We start from the raw sequence: 20,922 nt of genomic DNA, 5'->3' as shown, positions 1-20,922 counted from the left end.
TTCTATGGCACAACTAAATAACAACTCCCCTATCGCAATACAGTTCTGATTGTAGATATTTATTTTCAACAAATGAATCAAAATATAAAGGGAAGCAGCCCAAAACAAGTTTATCAGTGGCAACTTTTATATTATTTTGTCCCGGTGTGTGTGTGTGTGTGTACAAACATAATATATATCTTGATGTAGGACTGGACCAAATTAATAAGTTGAATACCAAATGGAAGCGAGTCTAATTTTGTGGGGAAAAAATCGTATTTCTAATGGAAAAATACATTTGGTAATGGGGGAACTAGCCCCAGGAAAAACCTTCATGCAAATGTTTTATGCTGAAATATCCCCCATACTAAAATTCCCTTTCCTGAAAAAATAAATAAATAAATAAAAATAAAAATAAAATTCGTCTAACAACCCTACTAGTAGGGAATCACTTCTCGTTACCCAACTTTTTGCTTGTGCCTCGTATAGCTGCAACTACACCACTTGCAATTATTACATAACAAGCTGAAGTGCACATACAAATGACAATAAATGTAAATATAAATGACCTGGCAAAAGACCAATTTTCAGTTATCCAATTTCATAAGATACAATTTTAAATACACAGGCAATTTTTGGTGACACGGCTTAAAACACCAATAACTTCACAATTCAGTTAGAAATGATTATCTTAAATTACACTTGTGAATGAAAAAAAAATACGACTAGGTAGAAATTAAAATCAAGCTCTATACAAAAGTCAACATGCTCTGCAAGCTCTTGGGGAGAGGCAGAAGAGAAATTCTCGGCAAAATTGTCCGTCCCGCGCTCAGCTCCGCCAGGTGGCGCCTGAGCATCAAAATGCACGTCAACTGCAAGCTTCGAGGGTTGGAAATTTGTTCCAGCATCCAGGCGCTCAGGTGTGGGTCTCGGGTCACTTTTAGATTTTTCGGCGTCAGTCGGAGCTGCTCGTGGGTAAATTTTGCTCCAGCGTGGATGAGAAGTTGCAGCGTCGGAATCCTGGCGTTGAATATGGCCCAGTAGAGGGGCGTAGTGGATCTAAAATTTACATACATGGATATTAATGTGTTTTCATTTATGGCACATAATTATCTGTCTAAGAACACAATAATGTGAGAAACTTAATAGTCAGGTTTTCATTCTTTTGGAAATATCAGCAATATAAGAAAGTATATATTATTTCAGCATGACCCGAGATGACTTAAATTAAATCAGAAATAATCTCAAAGAAAAACTGTTTGAAAAACGACTTGATAGGAAACAAAAGCACATGCTTTAAAAAACAAAAGGCCTTTTTTTTCTTTGACCAATCATCAATTCAGTGATAGCTTTGCCTGGAAGTTAATAAAACAAAACTATATTGCAAATGATTAACTACATGATGATCTGTGATGTATGTGTGTCATTTAACCTAAACTGATTCAAAGCTAAATCAAAATGACATGTTTCAAAATGACTGAATTAATCTATAAGATATTTAAATATCTTATTGAGAGAGAGAGAGAGAGAGAGAGGGAGAGGGGGGGAGGGGGATTCAGATTTGACCTTAAACCTATTTCTCCATTTTTTTTTTTTTTTACCCAAAGGTGCAGTGAGGTTCATGTCATTCCATCCAAAGCAATTGGAAACATTTCTTAAAACAGACAGACACACACACAATATATATATATAATACAATATTTTCTCTCTCTCTTATATATATATACATACATATATATATATATATTAGAAAAGCACTCAGAGAGTGCAGACCTCCGCCAAGGCAGCAATTTTTTATTATTCTTGATTATTGATTGATTATTGATCTGGATTACCACCAAATACTAATCATCTCTTCCTTGGCCCACTTCTGGCAGTTCCTGAAAATTTCATCAAAATCGGTTTATAACTTTTTGAGTTATGTTGATGACAGACAAACAAACAAACAAACAGACAGACAAACAAAGGTGAAAACATAACCTCCTTGGCAGAGGTAATAATAGAAAATAAAAGAAAATTAACCTGGCATCAGGCAAGTTCAGGTCAGCACCATGTTGAATCAACAGCGCAGCATTCTTTTCAAAACCAAAGTAAACTGCCGTGGACAGCGCCGTCTCGTGATTTTTATCAACGGCATTCAGCTGAGCTCCATGTTCAACCAGGAATTGGCACATGTTAATATTGGTGTACGCCTGTCTGGCTGCAGCTATCAGAGGTGTGGCGCAGGATTTGGTCTCATCTGGCTTGTTTATGTCATACCTGTAAAAAATGATATAATTATTATCATTATTACTATTAAGAGCTTGCACAAAGTAAAACATATCATTTTTTTTAAATTCAGGCTTTATCCATTGTTACCCCAATACTACTGTGAAAACAACTGCCTAGGAGAACTGCCTTCTGTCTGTGTGCATTGTCATAATTATCACAGATGTTTAGTAAACTATTGATAATAATGGAAAAAATAATAAAAAAAAAAATAAGGACTATTTTAAAGTTTTTACTGTATCGTGTACCTCTATCACCCTTCTAACCTCCCCTCCCCCCACCTCCTGTTTCTCCATACACCAAACATCCTCCTATGAACTGTGAGATTCAGTTATGAGAGAATAAATGATGACTAAAACTTTGAAATAAATGACATAAGATGGAAAACTTCTGAAACAATTGAATGCATGTCTTCCTTTACTGGCCCATAGTTAGATGTATTTCTCATACCCAAAACATAACATCAAAATTTTCTCCAATAAGAAAACTGGAAAATAATGAAAATCTTCACCCTGTCTACTGAAGTAATCATTTAAGAAAACTTGAGATTTTTCACTAAACATAATCACTATACTAAGATACACCATCACAACTTACCCAATTTCCAGTAAAAACTTCACCACTTCAAGCTGACCTGAACTGACCGCTCGATGGAGGAGAAGATCAACCTCTGATACCGCCTTGGATGCGCTGGCAGGAAGATACAGCCGAATGTGTTGTACTATAGAGATGAAGTATTCAAGCACCTGTAATTTGCCTGAGAGAAGGGTTTTCCCTACAGGAGTGTGCCACTGTTCATTTGGAAGTGACAGCACACTATCTGCAGCTTGGCAGTAGGCTAAAACACTGGGCATAGCCTGTGAGGGCTGACCAGAGACCTGAGAGGGCTGTTGACTTTTCATGGAGCCAACCCCGCCATACTGATTGCTTCTCTTATTCAATGCTGTGTGATAACTAGGTAAGGAGCCACTTCCCGATGATGAAAAATGGCTCGAGGGACCAGAAGCTGTATGCTCTGGGTCTTCTCCAATGCTGGAAAAGCTGGTTCTTTTATGCTTGCTTCCTGACTGTATCCTCTCGTCCTTGTTCCACATATTAACCATGTGAGAGTACAGCATTTTCACTGCCGCCAAGTTGCCTAAATGACAGGCAAGGTGCAGGGCCGTGTTACCTTTGCCAGTCTGTAAGTCTGCGATGAAAGGGTTGCACCCCGCCTCCAAGAGAATCGCTATCACTGCAGTGTTAGAGTATCCTTGCACCGCGAAATGTAATGCTGTTTCCCCGTACTGTGTGGTGACGTTGGCGTCGCAACCTGCCTCCAAGAGCACCCTGGTGGAGTTTGCCAGGCCAAATTTGGCACTTAGTAATAATGGGGCAATGGCAAAGCCGCCAAATGTATTGTTGATGTTAATACCTTCCCTCTGGGCATACTGCAGTGTGATTCTGACAATATCACTGTCGTTTGTCATTAATGCTGTTGCTAAGGGAGTCACATCAACATTTTTCTCCTTTACTTTAGCACCATGCTCTAACAAAGTCTTTGTTATCCCTATGTGTTTGTTCTCAATGGCTTTAATAAGAGGCGTAATTCCTGCACAAATATGGTTCACATCGGCACCATAACTGAGGAAAAGATTGACAAGCCTTGAGCTCCCCAAGTCCACGGCAAGAATTAAGGCGGGAGCATTCTCCTTGGGTAATGTCTGGTTTAAGTCCACACCATGCTTGATGAAGGTCTCCAACATGAGGATGTCTTCAGTGTACAGAGCAAATGAGAAGGGACTGGAGCGGTCGGGGGTGGCACATTCAGAGACAGGGTCAGCACCATATTGTAATAGTAACTGCACAAGGGATAACTTCTTCTGTTCTACTGCCAGCAGTAAGGGTACATTACCTAGAGGGAGAAACAAATCACAGAATTATATAATTAAGTACATGTATGCTGAAGTCTCATCTTGGCCATAAAAATTTGTACCTGTCAAAACTTAGATTTAACTGTTCAGAATCTAATCTTTCTCTCTATCCTGCTCTTTGTGTCTTTTTATGTGTGTGTGTGTGTGCATGCATGCGAGAGTTCTTTTTAGATAAAATATTACTACATACAATAAAATGACCCTATTACAATTATCCATTTAGGTTTTTGTCCATGGAGAAAGTCATATGAAAACTAAAAATAATTTTAAAAAAACAAAAAAACAATAAATCCCAGGTGATGGCAAAGCAATATAAATACATTAATTAACTGAAAAAAATTATAGGAGGTGGAGGTGGGAAGGGTCCTACCTTCTTCGTCCCTGATGTTAGAGCTTTCTCCTTCCTTCAGTGCCTGCTCCGTAGCCTGTATGTTTCCTGCTCTGACAGCAGATAGGAGATCCATTGTGTACTACAGGATCCTCTCTTATCAGTCTGTAGCATCAGCCATGCACTGATCCAAGGTTATTGACTCTAGTCATCCAGCTAGTTAAAGAAATAAGCAATTTGTCAAAATTAATTGTTCAACTTTGTTCAACTGATTTCTTTAATAGTTCTACCAGTATATTTGGATCTTTTCCTTTAAGATTGATTTAGTTATGGACTGGTAAAATTTGGTTAGGACTGGTTGATGTACTGTGTACATTTTAGTGTGATTGGTTGTAAAGAGATAGACTACTACACTGTATATATACTGCAAAAGCACACCAGTGGCTCTATTTGAAGGATGATCAAGTCCGTAGCCAGCAATTTTAGAGGAGGGGTCACGTGGGGAGGTTCTTTTCTGAAAAAGTGAACCTTTTGTCATAAAACATCCATGTACCAATAACAAATTTTCCCTAGAGTGGACCATCTTCTCTCCCCCCCCCCCCAATCCCTCCTGATATATACTATTGATATTGTTGAGTTCTTCTCTACACCACACACGAGAAATCAAAACAGATTTGCGTAATGTTCACTGATACATTTGAATAACTTTTACGTTCACTTGAACACAAATCACTTAGTATGGTTGAAGAACTTCCCTAAAGCCACTTTGGTGCAACTCCTTGCGAATGACCATACCTGCTAGAGCAAAAGAAAGACAACTCTCACTTCTCCCAACCCTTAATTCTTCATGTTCTTGGATATCCTGATTCACCAGTTCATTTCAACACCAAATCACCTTTTCCTTCATCAGTTTCTATATAAAAAATAAGGTCTTATCATCAATTTCATCAATGTTAACATATCATGTAGACTAAATAATTTTATAATTTCACAACTTACTCAAAACAACCGGTGTTTTGTCCTTCATGTTCTCATGAGAGATGCCTTCTGCTTTTCTAGGTCAAGGTTGTTTTAAAGGTCAATACCCATCGACAGGTAGCGCTCTAGCTGAATACGTTTTCCTTTCTCCCCCCCCCCCCCCCTCCCCCTTCCACCGCCTCGAAATTCAGTTTGTGGTAATTTCTAAATTTTTATGTCGATTGCAGTATATATTTCTTGCTGTGACTGACCACCAGTGCCCTTTTTGATCTACGTCCCCCACTTCTTTATTTAGGTCTACTTATATTTCTTCCCGTCGTAGGCCTACGTGTAGGCCTATGAATCTTCACCACCACCCCTCTACCGACTATATCGCACCTGAGAGACAGTTATTGGCCAATTTTTATATAAACAATACCTAATTTATTAGTGAATTCATTTTACAAGGCCTTAATAACACTATGTACAATTAAATTTATTATTATTTCCTAGGCCTAATTTGAAATAGGGCCTAATTGATAAACATTTTAATTCGATCAGTTTGGCTAAAAAGAACATATAACCTGATTTTTTAAATTATCCTAATATTGATTTTTAAAAATTATCTTAATATTGAAAGCACGTTACGCCGACTAGCTGACGCGACTTTTGAAATCAACAACAGCGATTTAATTTCAAAATCATGCAGCTTCGTCTAAATATAATAGAGCATAAAGCACAAATGCGTATGTAGGCCCTATCTAGGACAAAGAAACCACAAGCTAGGTTATTCATGTAGGCCCTACAGTGTACTTGTTGCCTTATATTTCACCTTTTAAAGTGTGCAATATGCAGTGCGGGCAGTGCACCTCCGTCACTGAGCAGATTCCCCTGCACTGTATGCCTTCAAACAGTAGGCCTATATCCTACAGACTATGCAAGCGCCACTGATTATTGGCTATTGGAACATCAGGGGGGTGAGTGTAAATGTTACCAAAATACGCAAGATTTCAAAACATCTATTTAGTCGTACAGATCTAGAGAAACCAAGGTGCATACATGCACGTGAAGACAGCCCACACCTTTAAGTGCGAGAGCTTTACCCACTTTTCTTTACAGGTCATTCCACCTGGCCATACCGACCGGTAGAATATATGCATGTATATTTCACCTTTGCAGGAGGGTAAAAGCACCATTAGATATACTGTCTACTGATAAACGATATGAGTTGCTCTAGTTGATCAAAGACCCGAGTTCTGCTCTAGCGGTGACCTCGATATAACTTCAGTTTATGGAGGTTACAGGGCAGAACGGGCTGTATAAAGGGAATGCATTAAGTGTGAGTTAGAGCGGAAATGTATGCGGCCGTTAAAGTCGCACATCATCTTGTGTGGTGATATTCTGGCAATATTTCCTTGATATGTTTTTTCAAAAAAATTTCATCTGCACACGGAGTTTACGCCTGGGCTCTGACATAAAATTTTATCACTGGGAAACGATTTTTTGTAGTAATATGATCAAAATATGCCTTTGGCACTGTTCATCTGCATCTACTTTATCTAATTAGGTTTATTCATCAAGCAACACAAATGCTATTGGAAGTCATTAATTCTGCTTATTTCAAACTAGCGATGCACTATTTATGACTCTGTCATTCATGAGTTATAGGTATGCAAATGTTGTAATTCAATGAGCAATTGGGAATTAGATGAAAATTACATTGAGCGTTATCTCATGATAACTTGAAGAGAAAAAAAATCAAGATTTAGAATAGATTGCCAAGCAAAAACATTTGCATTATACAGGTGAATTAATAAATGGTATTAGGAAATTAATTTATATACCAAAAACTGTGTTGATAGGAAAAATGAATAATGTGGACATCATTTCAAGTAAAGATCTCGCATATAACTGAATTTTTTGCATTCTTCCCATTGCGTTGAATTCATAAGAAAATGATGGAAAATTTCAGGATACATTGGGAAGTAATTTAGAACTAAAGTGATTGATTATACCACAGCTGTGAATTTTCTGAATTAATCGCAATAATTGGGCTTGACATTTTTGGAAGAAGGCAAAGGCGAATCCAGGATTAATTGAGAGGGGGGGGGGGCGATTTTTTAGGAATGACAAACCTCGGATATGAAGCCGACCGTCTGCTCCCTTGTGATGGGGCTCGGGGCCCGCTGAATAAAATGATGTTTTGGAGGGCAAACGGTGCCATTTGGAACGGTGAAGAACTATAAATAAGCTATTCAAAATTCTAATTTCAAGTGGAGAATATCAGTGTGATTTGTTTTCAGAAACCCAAGGGGGAGGGCCAGGATCCCCCTGACCCCCTCCCCCCCCCCCTTACTGGATTGGTTAAAATGATATAACAGTGAAAAGACAAAGGATGGCTAAAAATTACAGAATCATTTAAGGGTATTTTATACTAAAAATACCATTGCCAAGAAGATGCATGATGGAAGATAAAAATAATTTAAAAATCCTGAAGCTTGATGAATTTACAGAAAATTGATACTTGATACTTTTTATGTACAGACACAGATGTGTCTGTACATATAGCCATCATCTGCGTCTGTCGTCGCCGTCGCTGTCGCCGTCGCCGTCGCCGTTGGCGTGCACTTTAACCTTAAACACGATAAGTGAAAACCCGTTTTACCTTTTGGCTTGAAAGTTACAGAACTGATGAATATTCATAATACGCCGGTCAAGTTCAAAAATCAGCATGATCGGGCTATTTTTAGGGAAGTTATGCTGTCTTTTCAATTTTTTCAGCATATATGCAAAACCGTAAACACGATAAGTGGAAAACTGTTTTACCTTTTGGCTTGAAAGTTACAGAACTGATGAATATTCATAATACGCCGGTCAAGTTCGAAAATCAGCATGATCGGGTCATTTTTAGGGAAGTTATGCTTTTTTTCACTTTTTTCAGCATATATGCAACACCGTAAACACGATAAGTGGAAAACGGTTTTACCTTTTGGTTTGAAACTTACAGAACTGATGAGTATTAATAATACGCAAGTCAAGTTCGAAAATCAGCATGATAGAGTCACTTTTATGGAAGTTATGCTGCTTTTTCATTCTTTTCAGCATATATGCAACACTGATAACACAATATAAGAAAAACAGATAGGCCAATTGTCACTGTACTCACAGGAGTGGTCAATCTTACTAAAACATAGGTTGAGTATGAAAATCAGCATAATCGGGCCATTATTTTAGAAGTTATGCTTTTTTTTTCACATTTCCTCAGATTCAATTCTTAGGCATGTTAATAGTCTCATTATTGAACTAATAAGATACATAAAAGTGTTTGTTTGACATTTCCTGCATCTTTACAACATTGTCAGTTGATTATGTAAAAATGATGGTAAATTTGTTATCGTGTATTGTGTAATGAAGTGTCAAAAATGGAAATAAACACATCATTGCAGTTTGTCAGATTCAATCATCCACTATGTTCAGAATCTCAGAATGGAGGAAATTTAACACTGTTCTATTGATAATTTTTCCATCTCATCAATTTTCTTAGTTGGTCATATAAAAATGGCAGTTAACAGTTAATTTTGTTTTATGTTAAAAAAGTGTTAAAAATGGAAATAAACCCATTTCAGAAAAGTGCTGTCTTGTTTACATTTTGGCATTTTCAAGATGTGACTTTGAAGTTCCATGGTCCTGAAGACCTTTGCTAGTCACATTTTCTGAATATCTATGATACTAATATTTTATTATTAAAAATTGACGGTCATTATGCTGTTAAACATTATGTAATATTGTATCAAAATTTGAGGAAACCCCTATTTTGGGCACTGCTCCCATGATGACCATTTAAGGAAAATCATGTCACTCACTGTTCTCAAACTTACAGGAAAGAAACATGGGACTAAAATATAGCTTCAGTAGGCAATGCAGTCTGTTTGGTAAATTTTTCTGGCAATTAAACAGTTTTTTTGTGAAAATTTAATTTTTCACTTATTGGCATTTTCAAGGTGTGACTTAGAACCTCCACGGGCTTGAAAACCTTTGCTAGTCACATTTTCTGAATATCCATGATACTAATATTTTATTATTAAAAATTGATGGTCATTATGCTGTTAAACATTATGTAATGTTGCATCAAAATAGAAGAAAACACAATTTTTGGTGTTGCTGCCATGATGACCATTATGGGAAAACCATGTTACTTATGACTGTCAAACTTTCAAAAAAGAAACACAGGACTAAAATGTAGCCTGAGTTGGAAAAGCAGTCTAATTAGCTTCTTTTTCTGGAAGTTATACATTTTAGTGAAATATTCATTATTATCTTTTTGGCATATTCATTGTGGGACTCAGAACTCCCATGGACATGAAGCCGAATGGTAATCAAATTTTCTACATGTCCTTGCTATTTATAGTCAATAATCAAAAATTGGTGATAATTATTCTATAATTTATTATGTAATGTTACATCAAAATTGACAAAAATCTTTTTGCACTGCTACTGCAAATATTATGAAAAGAAAACTGTGCTATATATATATCAAACTCAAAGATTAAAAGTTTGAATAGCAGCTTCATTGGAATTATATTTACCTCTGCCAAGGAGGTTATATTTTCACCCCTGTTTGTCATCAACATAACTCAAAAAGTTATGGACCGATTTTGCTGAAATTTTCAGGAACTGTCAGAAGTGGGCCAAAGAGGACAATAATCAATAATAATCAACAATTGCTACCTTGGCAGAGGTCTGCACTCTCGGAGCGCTTTTCTAGTTTTGTTATGTTTTCCTGTATATTTTTTTCTCAAACACTTGCATTTGTGACTTTTAACTCTCATCCACCTGAGGCTCTGACATTTCTGTATTTCCACATAAGCAGTTGTATTGTTTTTTATGTCTTTGAACATTATGTTACTTATGTAATATTATTTTATGCACTGTCATCATTTTTCAAATATTGAGACTTTCATCATGTGAATTTGAACTCATGGTCCTGAAACTGTAATCTTATTGAAAGGGTAGATTGAGACCATCTTCTGGGTCTTCCGGAAGACAGTCAGCTTATTAAGTTTATATTGCCTGGTATCTATTTTTTCTTCTGTTGGAAGACCATGAAAATGGAGGATGGATCAAAATAGATACTTTGGAATACTGTCAGAAAATATCTCTGGGTCCGCTCATGTTATTGACAATTTTACCTGTTGTGCATGGTTAAAATTCAGTGTTGACTGACAGTGCTATTATAAGCATTATTTATTATTGCATCAAAATTGACAAAATGACCTATTTTGCATCTTTATTTTCTGTTTTTTGTCTGTACATTTGGCAGCTTTGCTGCCTTGTTTTATGTTAATATCGATATTTTAATAGAATTGAATCGAAATTAAGTATATAATTTTCAAATATATATTGAATTTATAGAAAATATTAGAGGTTATCCATTTCTACCTTCTACCTGGGTGATAAAACGAGTGAAAGAAAGTAAACATTTTACCATATATGAACCAATATTGAATCACAAAAGTATGAAACTATGTTTATTTGGGAAAAGTGATTTTAAGAAACATTTCATGACAAAATAACCGATATACTGGCATTCCATTTATTTGCACATAAGTTATATTGACAAAGTTATGTTGGTTTCAGTGAAGAATTACAAACATACAGTAATATCCCCCACAAGAGAATTTTAGTTGAAACTGAAAATCTTCAAATTCTGTGTCTCTCTGTAAACCAGACACATTACGATATTTTAACATTTATGTGGTATTACACGATCATTACTGACAAGAACATGAACCTGTGAATAAACAATTAATAATATAAGAAAACATGCTGGGCTTTATAAAGAGATATGATGAGATCAAAACTACACACACTGGACAATAGAAGTGTCACCCCTACTGAACCAATACTATGGGGGAGATAAATGACTGTGGAATGATATGCTCCTGGTATCATTTTATTAACATCAAATTTCACCAAAAATCACAAAATGAGAACAAAATATACATTCTACCAAAATATGCAGTTTCAAGTCCAAAATTAGTACTTAGTGGCATAGCCACGTGACCTAATAATAGGTGCCAGTGTACGAGGCAAGGATTCATATAATTGTCTGATGCGTTCAGGGCTTAAGCTGGCCCAAGCATGAAACACTGAATATAACAGAGTTTCTCTGCTGGTTAGACGGGCATTTGTCAAAAGTTTTGACATATCATTCCACACATTTTCTATTATGTTTGCATCCGGACTCAGGGCAGGCCACATCACCCTGCGAATATCCTGTTAGTCAAACCAACCATCAACTGCTCTGGGCCTGTGACAAGGAGCATTGTCATCCTGGTATACAAATGGATAACTCCTGTCACCAAACATGTTAGTAATAGATGGTAGTAAGCCTGACTCCAAAACATCGATATATTTCTAGTGATTCATGTTTCCATCAACCACTATCAATTCGCCCACGCCATGGATGCTGATGCAGTCCAACACCATGATGAATATGCTGCTCCGGATTCGGCAACTTTGATCTACACTCGCACATTTCTAATACATACTACTACATATGTTACTTATTCGGTTTAAAAAGTGCAGAAAATATCATTCAATTGAACAACAACAGTAGGTAACACTTAAAGGGTACATATATATGTGTAACGAACTCATGAATGCTTCCCTGGAGTATTCTGTAAGTGATTTATTTACAGTAATTAGACAGTCTCGTCCTACGCTGTACCCGGGCAGTTGTCTTCATAATAGCTGTATCCAGTGCGGGCCTGCAAGTCGCCGGATTGGGTAGTGCTGGTCAGAAGTTCACAGACACATTGGTATTTTCCAGCACAGAAAATATTTATGGCAACACATTTCCACTGTTGCATACAAGAACGGCAACATTCGGAGAGGCTGCGGACATTATGCGTAGATAGGTGCACACGGGTTGCGCGAGCATCTGCTCCTACCCTCTGGAACGTGGTTGAATTTGCAATACCTAAAAAAAAAATGAATTAAATATGGGACTTCAAAGATATAACAAAAACGTAGCTGATTGACCGGTTATGTCGACTTAAATCAATTTATGAAATTTGTCAGATTTATAAATTTTAGCTAGTATCTTCAACTTTTTAAACACATACCTCTATAAAAGTGCATGTATTAGCAAAGAAACAATGTGAAATACTTGAGGCCCGCTTGTAAAAGTGATTTTGATGGACCCATGAACTCACCATGGACCTCCACTTCACAAAGCTGCAAGGGATGTTCGTCACTACCAACTTTGATGATCAAGACATATCGTCCTGTCAGTGGTGACCCACAGGACAGAGACGTGTTCCCCACAGGTGCCACCCCCGGGTAACTGGCGCAGAGTTTGTACTGGGTGAATGATGAACTATCATGGTATGAGGTTCCAACTTTCACTTCGAAATTATTCAGACGGAAAGCTGAAAATAAAAAGTGGCAAATTGTTAGATTTGAGTTAACATTTTGATCATATTTGTTTGCCCCTTAGCGACAAATTAAATAGCACATCAGTTGTGGAAAGTGATATTTTATCATGGAAAAAGAGATAAATGCAAGGACTGAAAGAGGGACACAATTTCAGGAATTAAGTGGAAAAAAGATACGAAATATTGAAGCAAGACTCACAAGAGCTATGGTCACGGTTTGTTATGATAACACCGGCCACCCTCGCCGTGGTTTCTAAGTCCACCAGCCACCATTCTCCCTGACCAGCATCGGTGTGGGAACAACTTCCATGACTCATTTCGTCGTCATAGTTACCGTCCACAGCACGACTGGCATGGTACTTATTTTGGTAGTTGGAACTTTGGTATGCGGGTTTGCCTTTGGCCAAACCCTGCGTGCAACCTCTGCATGGTGTTGTACCTGCCGTGGAAAGCAATCAATAACATCAATTATTATTATTATTAGTTGCCGCTATAAACTGGATGTTACAAAGAAATACTGGTATATAGGTAAATACTAAGATATAAATTTCAATCTAAAACGGATTGAAAGGACATTTAAAAAACAATTATAAATTCAGAAACAAATATATAACCACACAGATGAATAAAGTTATGATATTGTGCCTTGCTGTATATCAAATTATTGCCAAAAATCATTTTTCAGCTCTAAGGCGGATCAATATTAAAACGCCACTTTTGCCTTGTGCATTTTGTTACTGCCAGACTTACCTAAAAGAATCACAGTAACTCCGACAAGAAGCAGACTTAAGGCCACCATGCTCATTTCAGACATCGATCATCGTTATTCTAGCAGTTTTCAATGGCAGACAAATCAACAAAACGCTCCGTTCTTGCCCGGTTGTTGAGTTGCTAAGAGTAACTACAGAACTGGAGTAACTGAAGAAAATCCTAGGAGAAAAGTTCAGTTGATGCTTAGATCAAAAGATCGCTAATGCGACTTGTATTCATCAGTTATCTAATAGATGGATTCAAAGCTGAAACCGTGTGTTTTCTACGTGCATGTCGCATGGAATAGAACCTTATCATTTATTTATCTCTATATTATTGTAACATCTTTCCGTCCTATCAGTGCCGAATGTCTATTATAAAATTTGTTTTGGTGTACTTTCGACTGCTCATCATTTAAGCAACGTTCGTTCTCTCTCTCTCTCTCTCTCTCTCTCGCAGGCGAGCCCTCACAATCAATAAAATTCCCATTACGTCGTCAAGGTGATAATAAGAGTAATTTTTAAAATTGCTCCCTAGTGTATTTTTGTTTCAGATCCATGCTTCATAGGTAATCAATTATTTTAAATTAAAATATGAGTGATATGTTCACCGTGCGTCCTTTCACATAGACATTCGAGCTTTCATGACACGTTTGCGAATTGTATAAATCAACATTATTTTCAAAGAAAACTAATTATGAACTATATACCTTCATAATAAGCCTTAGTTTTATAATCTGTAATTTATAAAACTTAGTTTTATAGATTTCAGGTTACTTTTCATCATCCATTATAAACTAATAAAGATAAGATGAAGATGATCCAGCACAGCCCTTTGTCTATCGCCCTACTTGATCAAACCCTATCGTTTTTTTATAGTACTCTTGCACCCCTCTTGCAGCCCTTTGAGAGTGCTTCTTACAGGTTTTCCAATATGCAGTCCTGTTCGAGAGACCAAAAGAACTTAGTCATAATCGTCTTAACTTAGTGGGGACGAGAGGCCTATAAAGGGTACCGGAGGAGACGAGTATTAGTTAAACTTGTACCGGAAGTGTGATGTCATGTGACGTAAAGTGGTGTAAGACGCGAAGCTGAGCTGGAGGTGAACGGGAGAAAAGCCGTGTAGTCAGAGAAAAAAGCGGTTTTCCAAACAACATGTGTCCACAACCTCCTCTCAAGGCGACCCTCCAAGTAATTTGCTAAATAAGTTTTAAGTGAATCCATGCAGTATTATATAGTCAATATGTAGTCGATGGTATCCTGTATGGGCAATTCACTGAATACTATCATCCTGTTGAAAAAAAATTCTAACCGAACCAACCTCTTAAAGGTACATACAAACTGAGCATCGGTGGAGCGTGGATTCCCAGTAACACATGTAAACCACTTCTACTAGATTCTTAAATGACTCAAATAAATTCGACATGCCAAGGGATAAACTGAATAGATCACTCGATCAGCCATAAAAGACCTTTAGACTGTTCGTTTCTTTAAATTTTTGGTTGTAAATTTAACCTACTATCGTGACCTACTTTCCTGCCCCATTGACATACAGCTTAGAATGCCAGCAGAAAAATCCGTTCAAACATCATTTTCGGGTAAAATTAAACAATGCCTTTTGGTAATTCTCTTAGTTATACTGTACTACTTGAAACTATATGCTGACATTTGGTTGATTTTTGTGACAAAAAAATTGACTTTGTATGCATCTTAAACAAGTCACATGACCTGCCCTTAAATGGTTCACGTTGTAAACGCTGCCGACCACCTACCCCCCCCCCCCCTCCCCATTTTTTTCTTTTTTTTCGCAAATACGTTCTGCAATGGAATGAAACGGGTGTGAAATGTTGTGAGATGACGCTGATATGGCTGGAGAAAATCTCTCTCCCTCTCTCTCTCTCTCTCTCTCTCTCAGGCGTTAAGATGATTGATAAATCTCCTCAAACGAATATCTGTATCTAAAGTTGATATTTCCTTCTTTCAATACAATTTGTAAATGAGATTTGCTTAGGACTATTTGATTGGAGAATTAAGGTTCAAAACATAGAATCAAAGAGGAGGGAGAGATCGAGCAATGGCTTTTGAGTAGGAGAAAATTGCTTTTTTTTTCGAGAAAATTCATTTTGGCGGAAAACTCACGAAAAAGATACCTTTATATTATTTATACAGTAAGCTCAGAGATCAAAGGAATGGTAGATCAAGCTTTGCACTGATCCAACAATCATTATCACAAAAATTATTTGAGTTATAAAAATACAAGGTTGTCATACTGGTACAATAGATGATTTTACCTTATGTATGATCACACCAACATAACGGGTACAATAATTCATCTTGACAGAGAGAGAGACAATAATCGATATCAAGAATAAATTGCCAGATGAAAACATTACATTTTGATGTATGTGATGATCAAATAACTGTATTGGGCACACAAAAAGCAAAAAGTGTGCGAATAGGATAAAAAATGTAAAGATCACAAATTGTAAAAAATTCATTCAAAATTTCAGAAACAGGGTAAATTAGTCTCCTCATATTAAGCGTTATATAATGGCAGTTTAATAGCTTTTAAAATAAAAATATGGCTAAGAGGATGCATGATAAAATATTTAAAATAGAAGATACTATAAAAATGCCGTGAACTCTCCTTTCCAGCCAATGTATCTGTGTGTCGTGTACATTGTCTACATGTATTATTATTATTATTATTACTAAACAGAATTTAAAGATTTTCTTTTAATGAACTTTTTATACAAAATAATACAAAGGGACAGGGGTTGGGTACAGGTGGTAATTTCTGGCTACATATGGGTACTGGTATACTGTATGTACCTGTAAGTCCCTGTAAAAAAATCTATATACTTCCTTTACCTTTGCAGTTTGCGCAGCCCATCAAGCTGCTTCTCAGTTACGTTGGCAGAGAATTTGAAACAAAACAATATTGCCTTGGACCAGGTAAGTGCCTGGCCCTCCTCTCTCTCTCTCTCCTAGCCCCGAAGACTAAGTGCTTTGAATAAAACGTCTTTAATTTTGACTACAAGACGTTTGCTCTGCATAAAAAAAATATTGCTCAACCACCCCGGTATGTTCTATATGCCGTTATGTTAAAGAGGCGCACCTTTTCAGCATCCCTTCCCCTTGAAATTGCTCTCTACAGACCTGGCCTTTCTGTAATTTATACTAATTTAAAAACTCGTGCATTCTAAACCTTGTAATTTCAACTCAACTCTTTGAAAAAAGTCAAAAATACTTTTTCAGCTCCAACATACAGTAATAAGGCATGGAAGAGCGTGAAATACTCACTGGGCCTACCTTTCCCGAATGTATGTATAGATTAACCCACCGCTGAAACAAGTAAAACTATACAATAATATATTAAATAGACCATCTCTGTTTCACTTTATTACAAATATCATGAATACGTTTCAAAGTTACAGGAAAACGAGACATTCAGAATTGCTTTATTTTTTCAGCTTCCTTATCTAATAGACGGTGACGTCAAGATCGTTCAGAGCCATGCTATCTTAAAATACTTCGGAAGACAGCACAATCTCTGTAAGCCCCAGTAAAACTTGCTAAGGAACCCGCTGCTGCTTTAATTTATTATAACATAGTATGATAAAATAACATTTTTATGTTTTTACTTTTTTCAAATGTGTATTTCGGATAGCAACGCTGGAAGCGGAAATCGAATAAATCCAATAATCCATAAGAATCCATATTGGGATAGTCACGATATATATTAAAAATTGACATTCACAAATACTTCACACTTGAAATCTCTTTCAGGCGGTACCACAGAGGAGGAGCGGATACGGATGGACATAATGGAGCACCAGTTAGAGGATACCCTGAACGCGCATATCTCCGTCTGCTACTCCACCTATTTCGGACACGGAAAGCACGTAAATATATTTCTACATGTGAAACCTATTTTTCTGATTTTTTCAGTTCTTTCCAAAAATGAGTAAGCTTAACGGAGATGATAAAAAAAGAAAGAAATGAGCGTCGCGTCTGGTTTGATTTTCACCTAAAGAGAATTATCTTATCCAAACGATAATTAAATTGCTTCAACGATACCAACTAAAAAATACCGAAAAGATAAAAAAGCATGAAGTATCGGTTTCAACTTTCAGGAGGACAGGAAGGCAGAGTACCTAAAACATCTACCCTATACGTTAAGGCAGTATTCGGAATTCTTAGCCGATCATCCGTGGTTTGCTGGAGAAAATGTGAGTAGGCAGAAAATCACATTCAAGATTTTGAAGAAAATACTATCACGATGAGCGATAAACTACAGAGAGAGAGAGAGAGAGAGAGAGAGAGAGAGAGCTAGAGGGAGAGAGAGACAGAGAGTCGATACAAAACAATTTATAACAGCTATATCCACACACTACATGCAGTCCGTGCAAGCAATACAAAACATAGCTCTGCCAAGGGACACAACACGGCCAAATAAACAAAAAAGATACTATTTTGAAATATGATAGCATGGATAAATGCTATTTAGTAATTGTTGTAAATATTGATTTGCTTCCAGCTCTAGAACTGTTCCATGTGTTAAAACAAATAAGTAACCCCGAAGGTTTCAGTGCGTTTCATATACATCCAAAGGTCGCCGATCCATTTTCTCTAGATAAATATTATTTATTTCTTTTTTCAGATAACATTTGTTGACTTTATAGCTTATGATCTGTTTGACATCCATCGCGTATTCTCACCAGGCTGTTTAGACGGCTATAAAAACATAGCCGATTACATGGAAAAATTTGAGGTGTGATATTAGTACATACATGTGCATGTTTTAATTTTATTTATTTTTTATTGAAACCCTTTAAACTGACATGTGAGACTTACCCGCATCTGTATAGTTTCTTAATTTTTCCAAAGAAATGAAGAAAATATATTTATTGCTATAGTAAAGATTGAATTGCTTTAAATCTTCATGGTATTCTATAAGATTCCTTTATCATTGCATTGTTATATTGCAGAAATACAACATGTTTGCTTTCTTTTTTATTTTAAGGAACTCCCTGCCATTGAAAAGTACATGCACTCAGGCAAGTTTTTACGAAGACCTATTTATAACAAGCCAGCAGATTGGCGAGGGGACTGAAAAAATATCAAATAAAGAACAACTGAGAAAAAAAAAACGCGGTTTGTCTGGTTGTTGATCCATGTAAAAACTTTTATCTCAGGGTAAAGTTTGTCAAGATTACACTAGAATAATACGTTGCATTTACTTCAAACCTGCCAGATTATCCACCGCAAGAGAAAAGAATACACGGAGGTGCAACGAAAGGGAATGAAGAAGACCGTTAAAAGAATGGAATGCCATTGCGACAAAATGCATTGCGAAAACGGGGACGACATCCATGAATGCTTTGGTAATTAGGCTGCAGTTGGCAAAAAATTATTTGGATTCAACAAACCAAAATGTAATTATAGTGAAATTTATTGAAATTATTATGTCCAGATATTGCTCAGGCATACGGTTACATTCAGTTAATATCGAAAGCTTTTGTTTGTTTCTAAAATAAAGTCTCGAAGAACGTTGCGCAGGTAGACCCTTCATTGCGTTAGTTGTGACGGAGTAAATGTGATGTGAGTGCTCGCAGATTGCATGAGCTTATTTTCGGGGTTTGGCATCCGTTGTGGCTATTCAATCTTTGGTCGAAGCCTTTCTCCTTGTTCCAGCTTTAAAAATAAACTAACAATGTCCAGTGAGGACAATGGGAATGACCAGTCAACCAGAGAGATGAATAGCCACAAAGGAAATTCAGATAGGGCCAAGTTTATAAACCAGGAGGTAGAGTGTCTCTCTCTGAGATACTTTTGTCAATTGGTCTCAGTTGGCTCTTGCTTGAAGTTATGAGGCATGGTTTTCGTGGTGGTAGCAGGAGAAGTGTGCACTCTTCTTGCTCTCTCTCTCTCTCTCTCTCTCTCTCTCTCTCACACACACACACACACACACACACACACTATAAATAGAAAGGCGACCTTAATGTATGAGGTCTTCATCAACCATGCATTCACAATATTAGAAGAAAATTCTGAACATCTATACATCTATTGTATACATCTAATTTCATTATCAGGTAATAGGTGCGGTCAAGTGGATTTCTTTCAATAGAATTAAGTGCCAAGATCCGTCTGGGAGGGAGACGTAGGCCTCAAGGATAGTACAAATATTCAGACAGCCTACAGCACTCATAAAAATTTAAGCTTTCTGATATTCACTGTTGTGTTAGAGACTGAATGATACGAATAAACCGAAGGTGAAAGTGAATTCTATTTTGTGCCTTTAGGCAGTTTTCCTTTAATTACCTCTCACCTCGCAAGGTGCACATTGCTGAAAATCTGTTGTTTTTTTAAAATAAATTAATGTGATTGGAGTATGTAAACGAGAACGTGATCTTTTGTTTATACATAAAAATGCCATTACCAATAGGCTGGTTTAAGCCGTAATAGAGCATGCAGAATCCCAGAGGAATGAACGTGCCTGAAAAGATCACCAATTTTCATGTACCTGGCAATGACCTATACTTGCTTACACGTACCTATATATGAAAATGGGAGTCTGCTGTATTTCCAGTGGGTGTGGTCAGGGATTTGGGGAGTCTATGTTTTGGACCCCCCTACCACATCATTTTGTGTGATGGCACATAGTAAGGTATAAGCTCTGGTATCAACAGAACTTTTTTTCAGCAATATGATCAAAATATGTCCGTTAGTGATCTTTGACTTTGGTGATGTTCATCTGCTTCCACTTTATTAATAAAACAACTCCAATGCTACTAGAAGTCGATCTAGAGTTAATTTTGCTTATTTCAAACGAGAGATACACTATTTGTTATACTGTCACTTGAGTTATAGGTAAGCAAATGTTGTAATTCAATGAGCAATTGTGAATAAGAATTTATAATTACACTGAGCTTAATAAGCATACTGTGTATTTCTCGTGATAACATTGAGAGGAAAAAATCGAAATTTAGAATAGATTGCCCAGCAAAAACATTTGCATTATACATGTAAATCAATAAACAGTATTAGATAATTAATGACTAAACCAAAAGCAAAAATTGTATTGATAGGCCATATGATTAATGTTGATTTCATTTCAAGTAAAGATCTCACATAAAATGAAACTTTTGGCATTCTTCCAGTTGCATTGAATTTTTAGAAAATGATGGAAAATATCAAGATACATTGGGAAGTAATTTAGAAGTAAAGTGATTAATAATACCACAGCTGTTAATTTTCTAAATTAATTACAGTAATTAGGTTTG

At 36.7% G+C, this 20,922-nt stretch overlaps 3 protein-coding genes across 4 annotated transcripts; 1 reads left to right on the top strand and 2 right to left on the bottom strand.

Moving 5' to 3' along the window:
• Positions 1 to 38: 38 nt before the first annotated feature.
• On the bottom strand, positions 39 to 5,564 carry LOC106166531 (uncharacterized). Of its 2 annotated transcripts, XM_087015699.1 has the most exons (6): positions 5,488 to 5,557; positions 5,284 to 5,401; positions 4,531 to 4,704; positions 2,845 to 4,141; positions 2,002 to 2,238; positions 39 to 1,038 (listed from the first exon to the last, which is right to left on the bottom strand). In XM_087015699.1, the coding sequence occupies exons 3-6, from the start codon at positions 4,622 to 4,624 to the stop codon at positions 729 to 731; spliced, it is 1,938 nt and encodes a 645-aa protein (XP_086871825.1). In that variant the 5' UTR covers positions 4,625 to 4,704; positions 5,284 to 5,401; positions 5,488 to 5,557; the 3' UTR covers positions 39 to 728. The 2 variants fall into 2 exon arrangements, with proteins under 2 accessions (XP_086871825.1, XP_086871824.1); XM_087015698.1 differs by lacking the exon at positions 5,284 to 5,401 and having other exon boundaries at positions 5,488 to 5,564.
• Positions 5,565 to 6,268: 704 nt separating this feature from the next.
• On the top strand, positions 6,269 to 19,190 carry LOC106166542 (glutathione S-transferase Mu 4). Its single transcript, XM_013545141.2, has 8 exons — positions 6,269 to 6,422; positions 16,513 to 16,588; positions 16,892 to 16,956; positions 17,107 to 17,188; positions 17,423 to 17,538; positions 17,770 to 17,865; positions 18,297 to 18,407; positions 18,660 to 19,190. Exons 1-8 carry the CDS (start codon positions 6,381 to 6,383, stop codon positions 18,747 to 18,749), a joined length of 678 nt encoding a protein of 225 aa, XP_013400595.1. The 5' UTR covers positions 6,269 to 6,380; the 3' UTR covers positions 18,750 to 19,190.
• LOC106153848 (fucolectin-6-like) lies at positions 11,022 to 14,182 on the bottom strand. Its single transcript, XM_013527957.2, has 4 exons — positions 13,635 to 14,182; positions 13,084 to 13,323; positions 12,663 to 12,878; positions 11,022 to 12,427 (listed from the first exon to the last, which is right to left on the bottom strand). The coding sequence occupies exons 1-4, from the start codon at positions 13,696 to 13,698 to the stop codon at positions 12,165 to 12,167; spliced, it is 783 nt and encodes a 260-aa protein (XP_013383411.2). The 5' UTR covers positions 13,699 to 14,182; the 3' UTR covers positions 11,022 to 12,164.
• Positions 19,191 to 20,922: the final 1,732 nt, after the last annotated feature.

The sequence above is a fragment of the Lingula anatina genome, chromosome 6, assembly GCF_051362555.1.
Source record: "Lingula anatina isolate TDL-2025a chromosome 6, LinAna3.0, whole genome shotgun sequence".
NCBI lineage: Eukaryota > Metazoa > Brachiopoda > Lingulata > Lingulida > Lingulidae > Lingula > Lingula anatina.
Note: the sequence above shows the minus strand (reverse complement) of the source record. Positions and strands in the feature narration are given on the sequence as shown.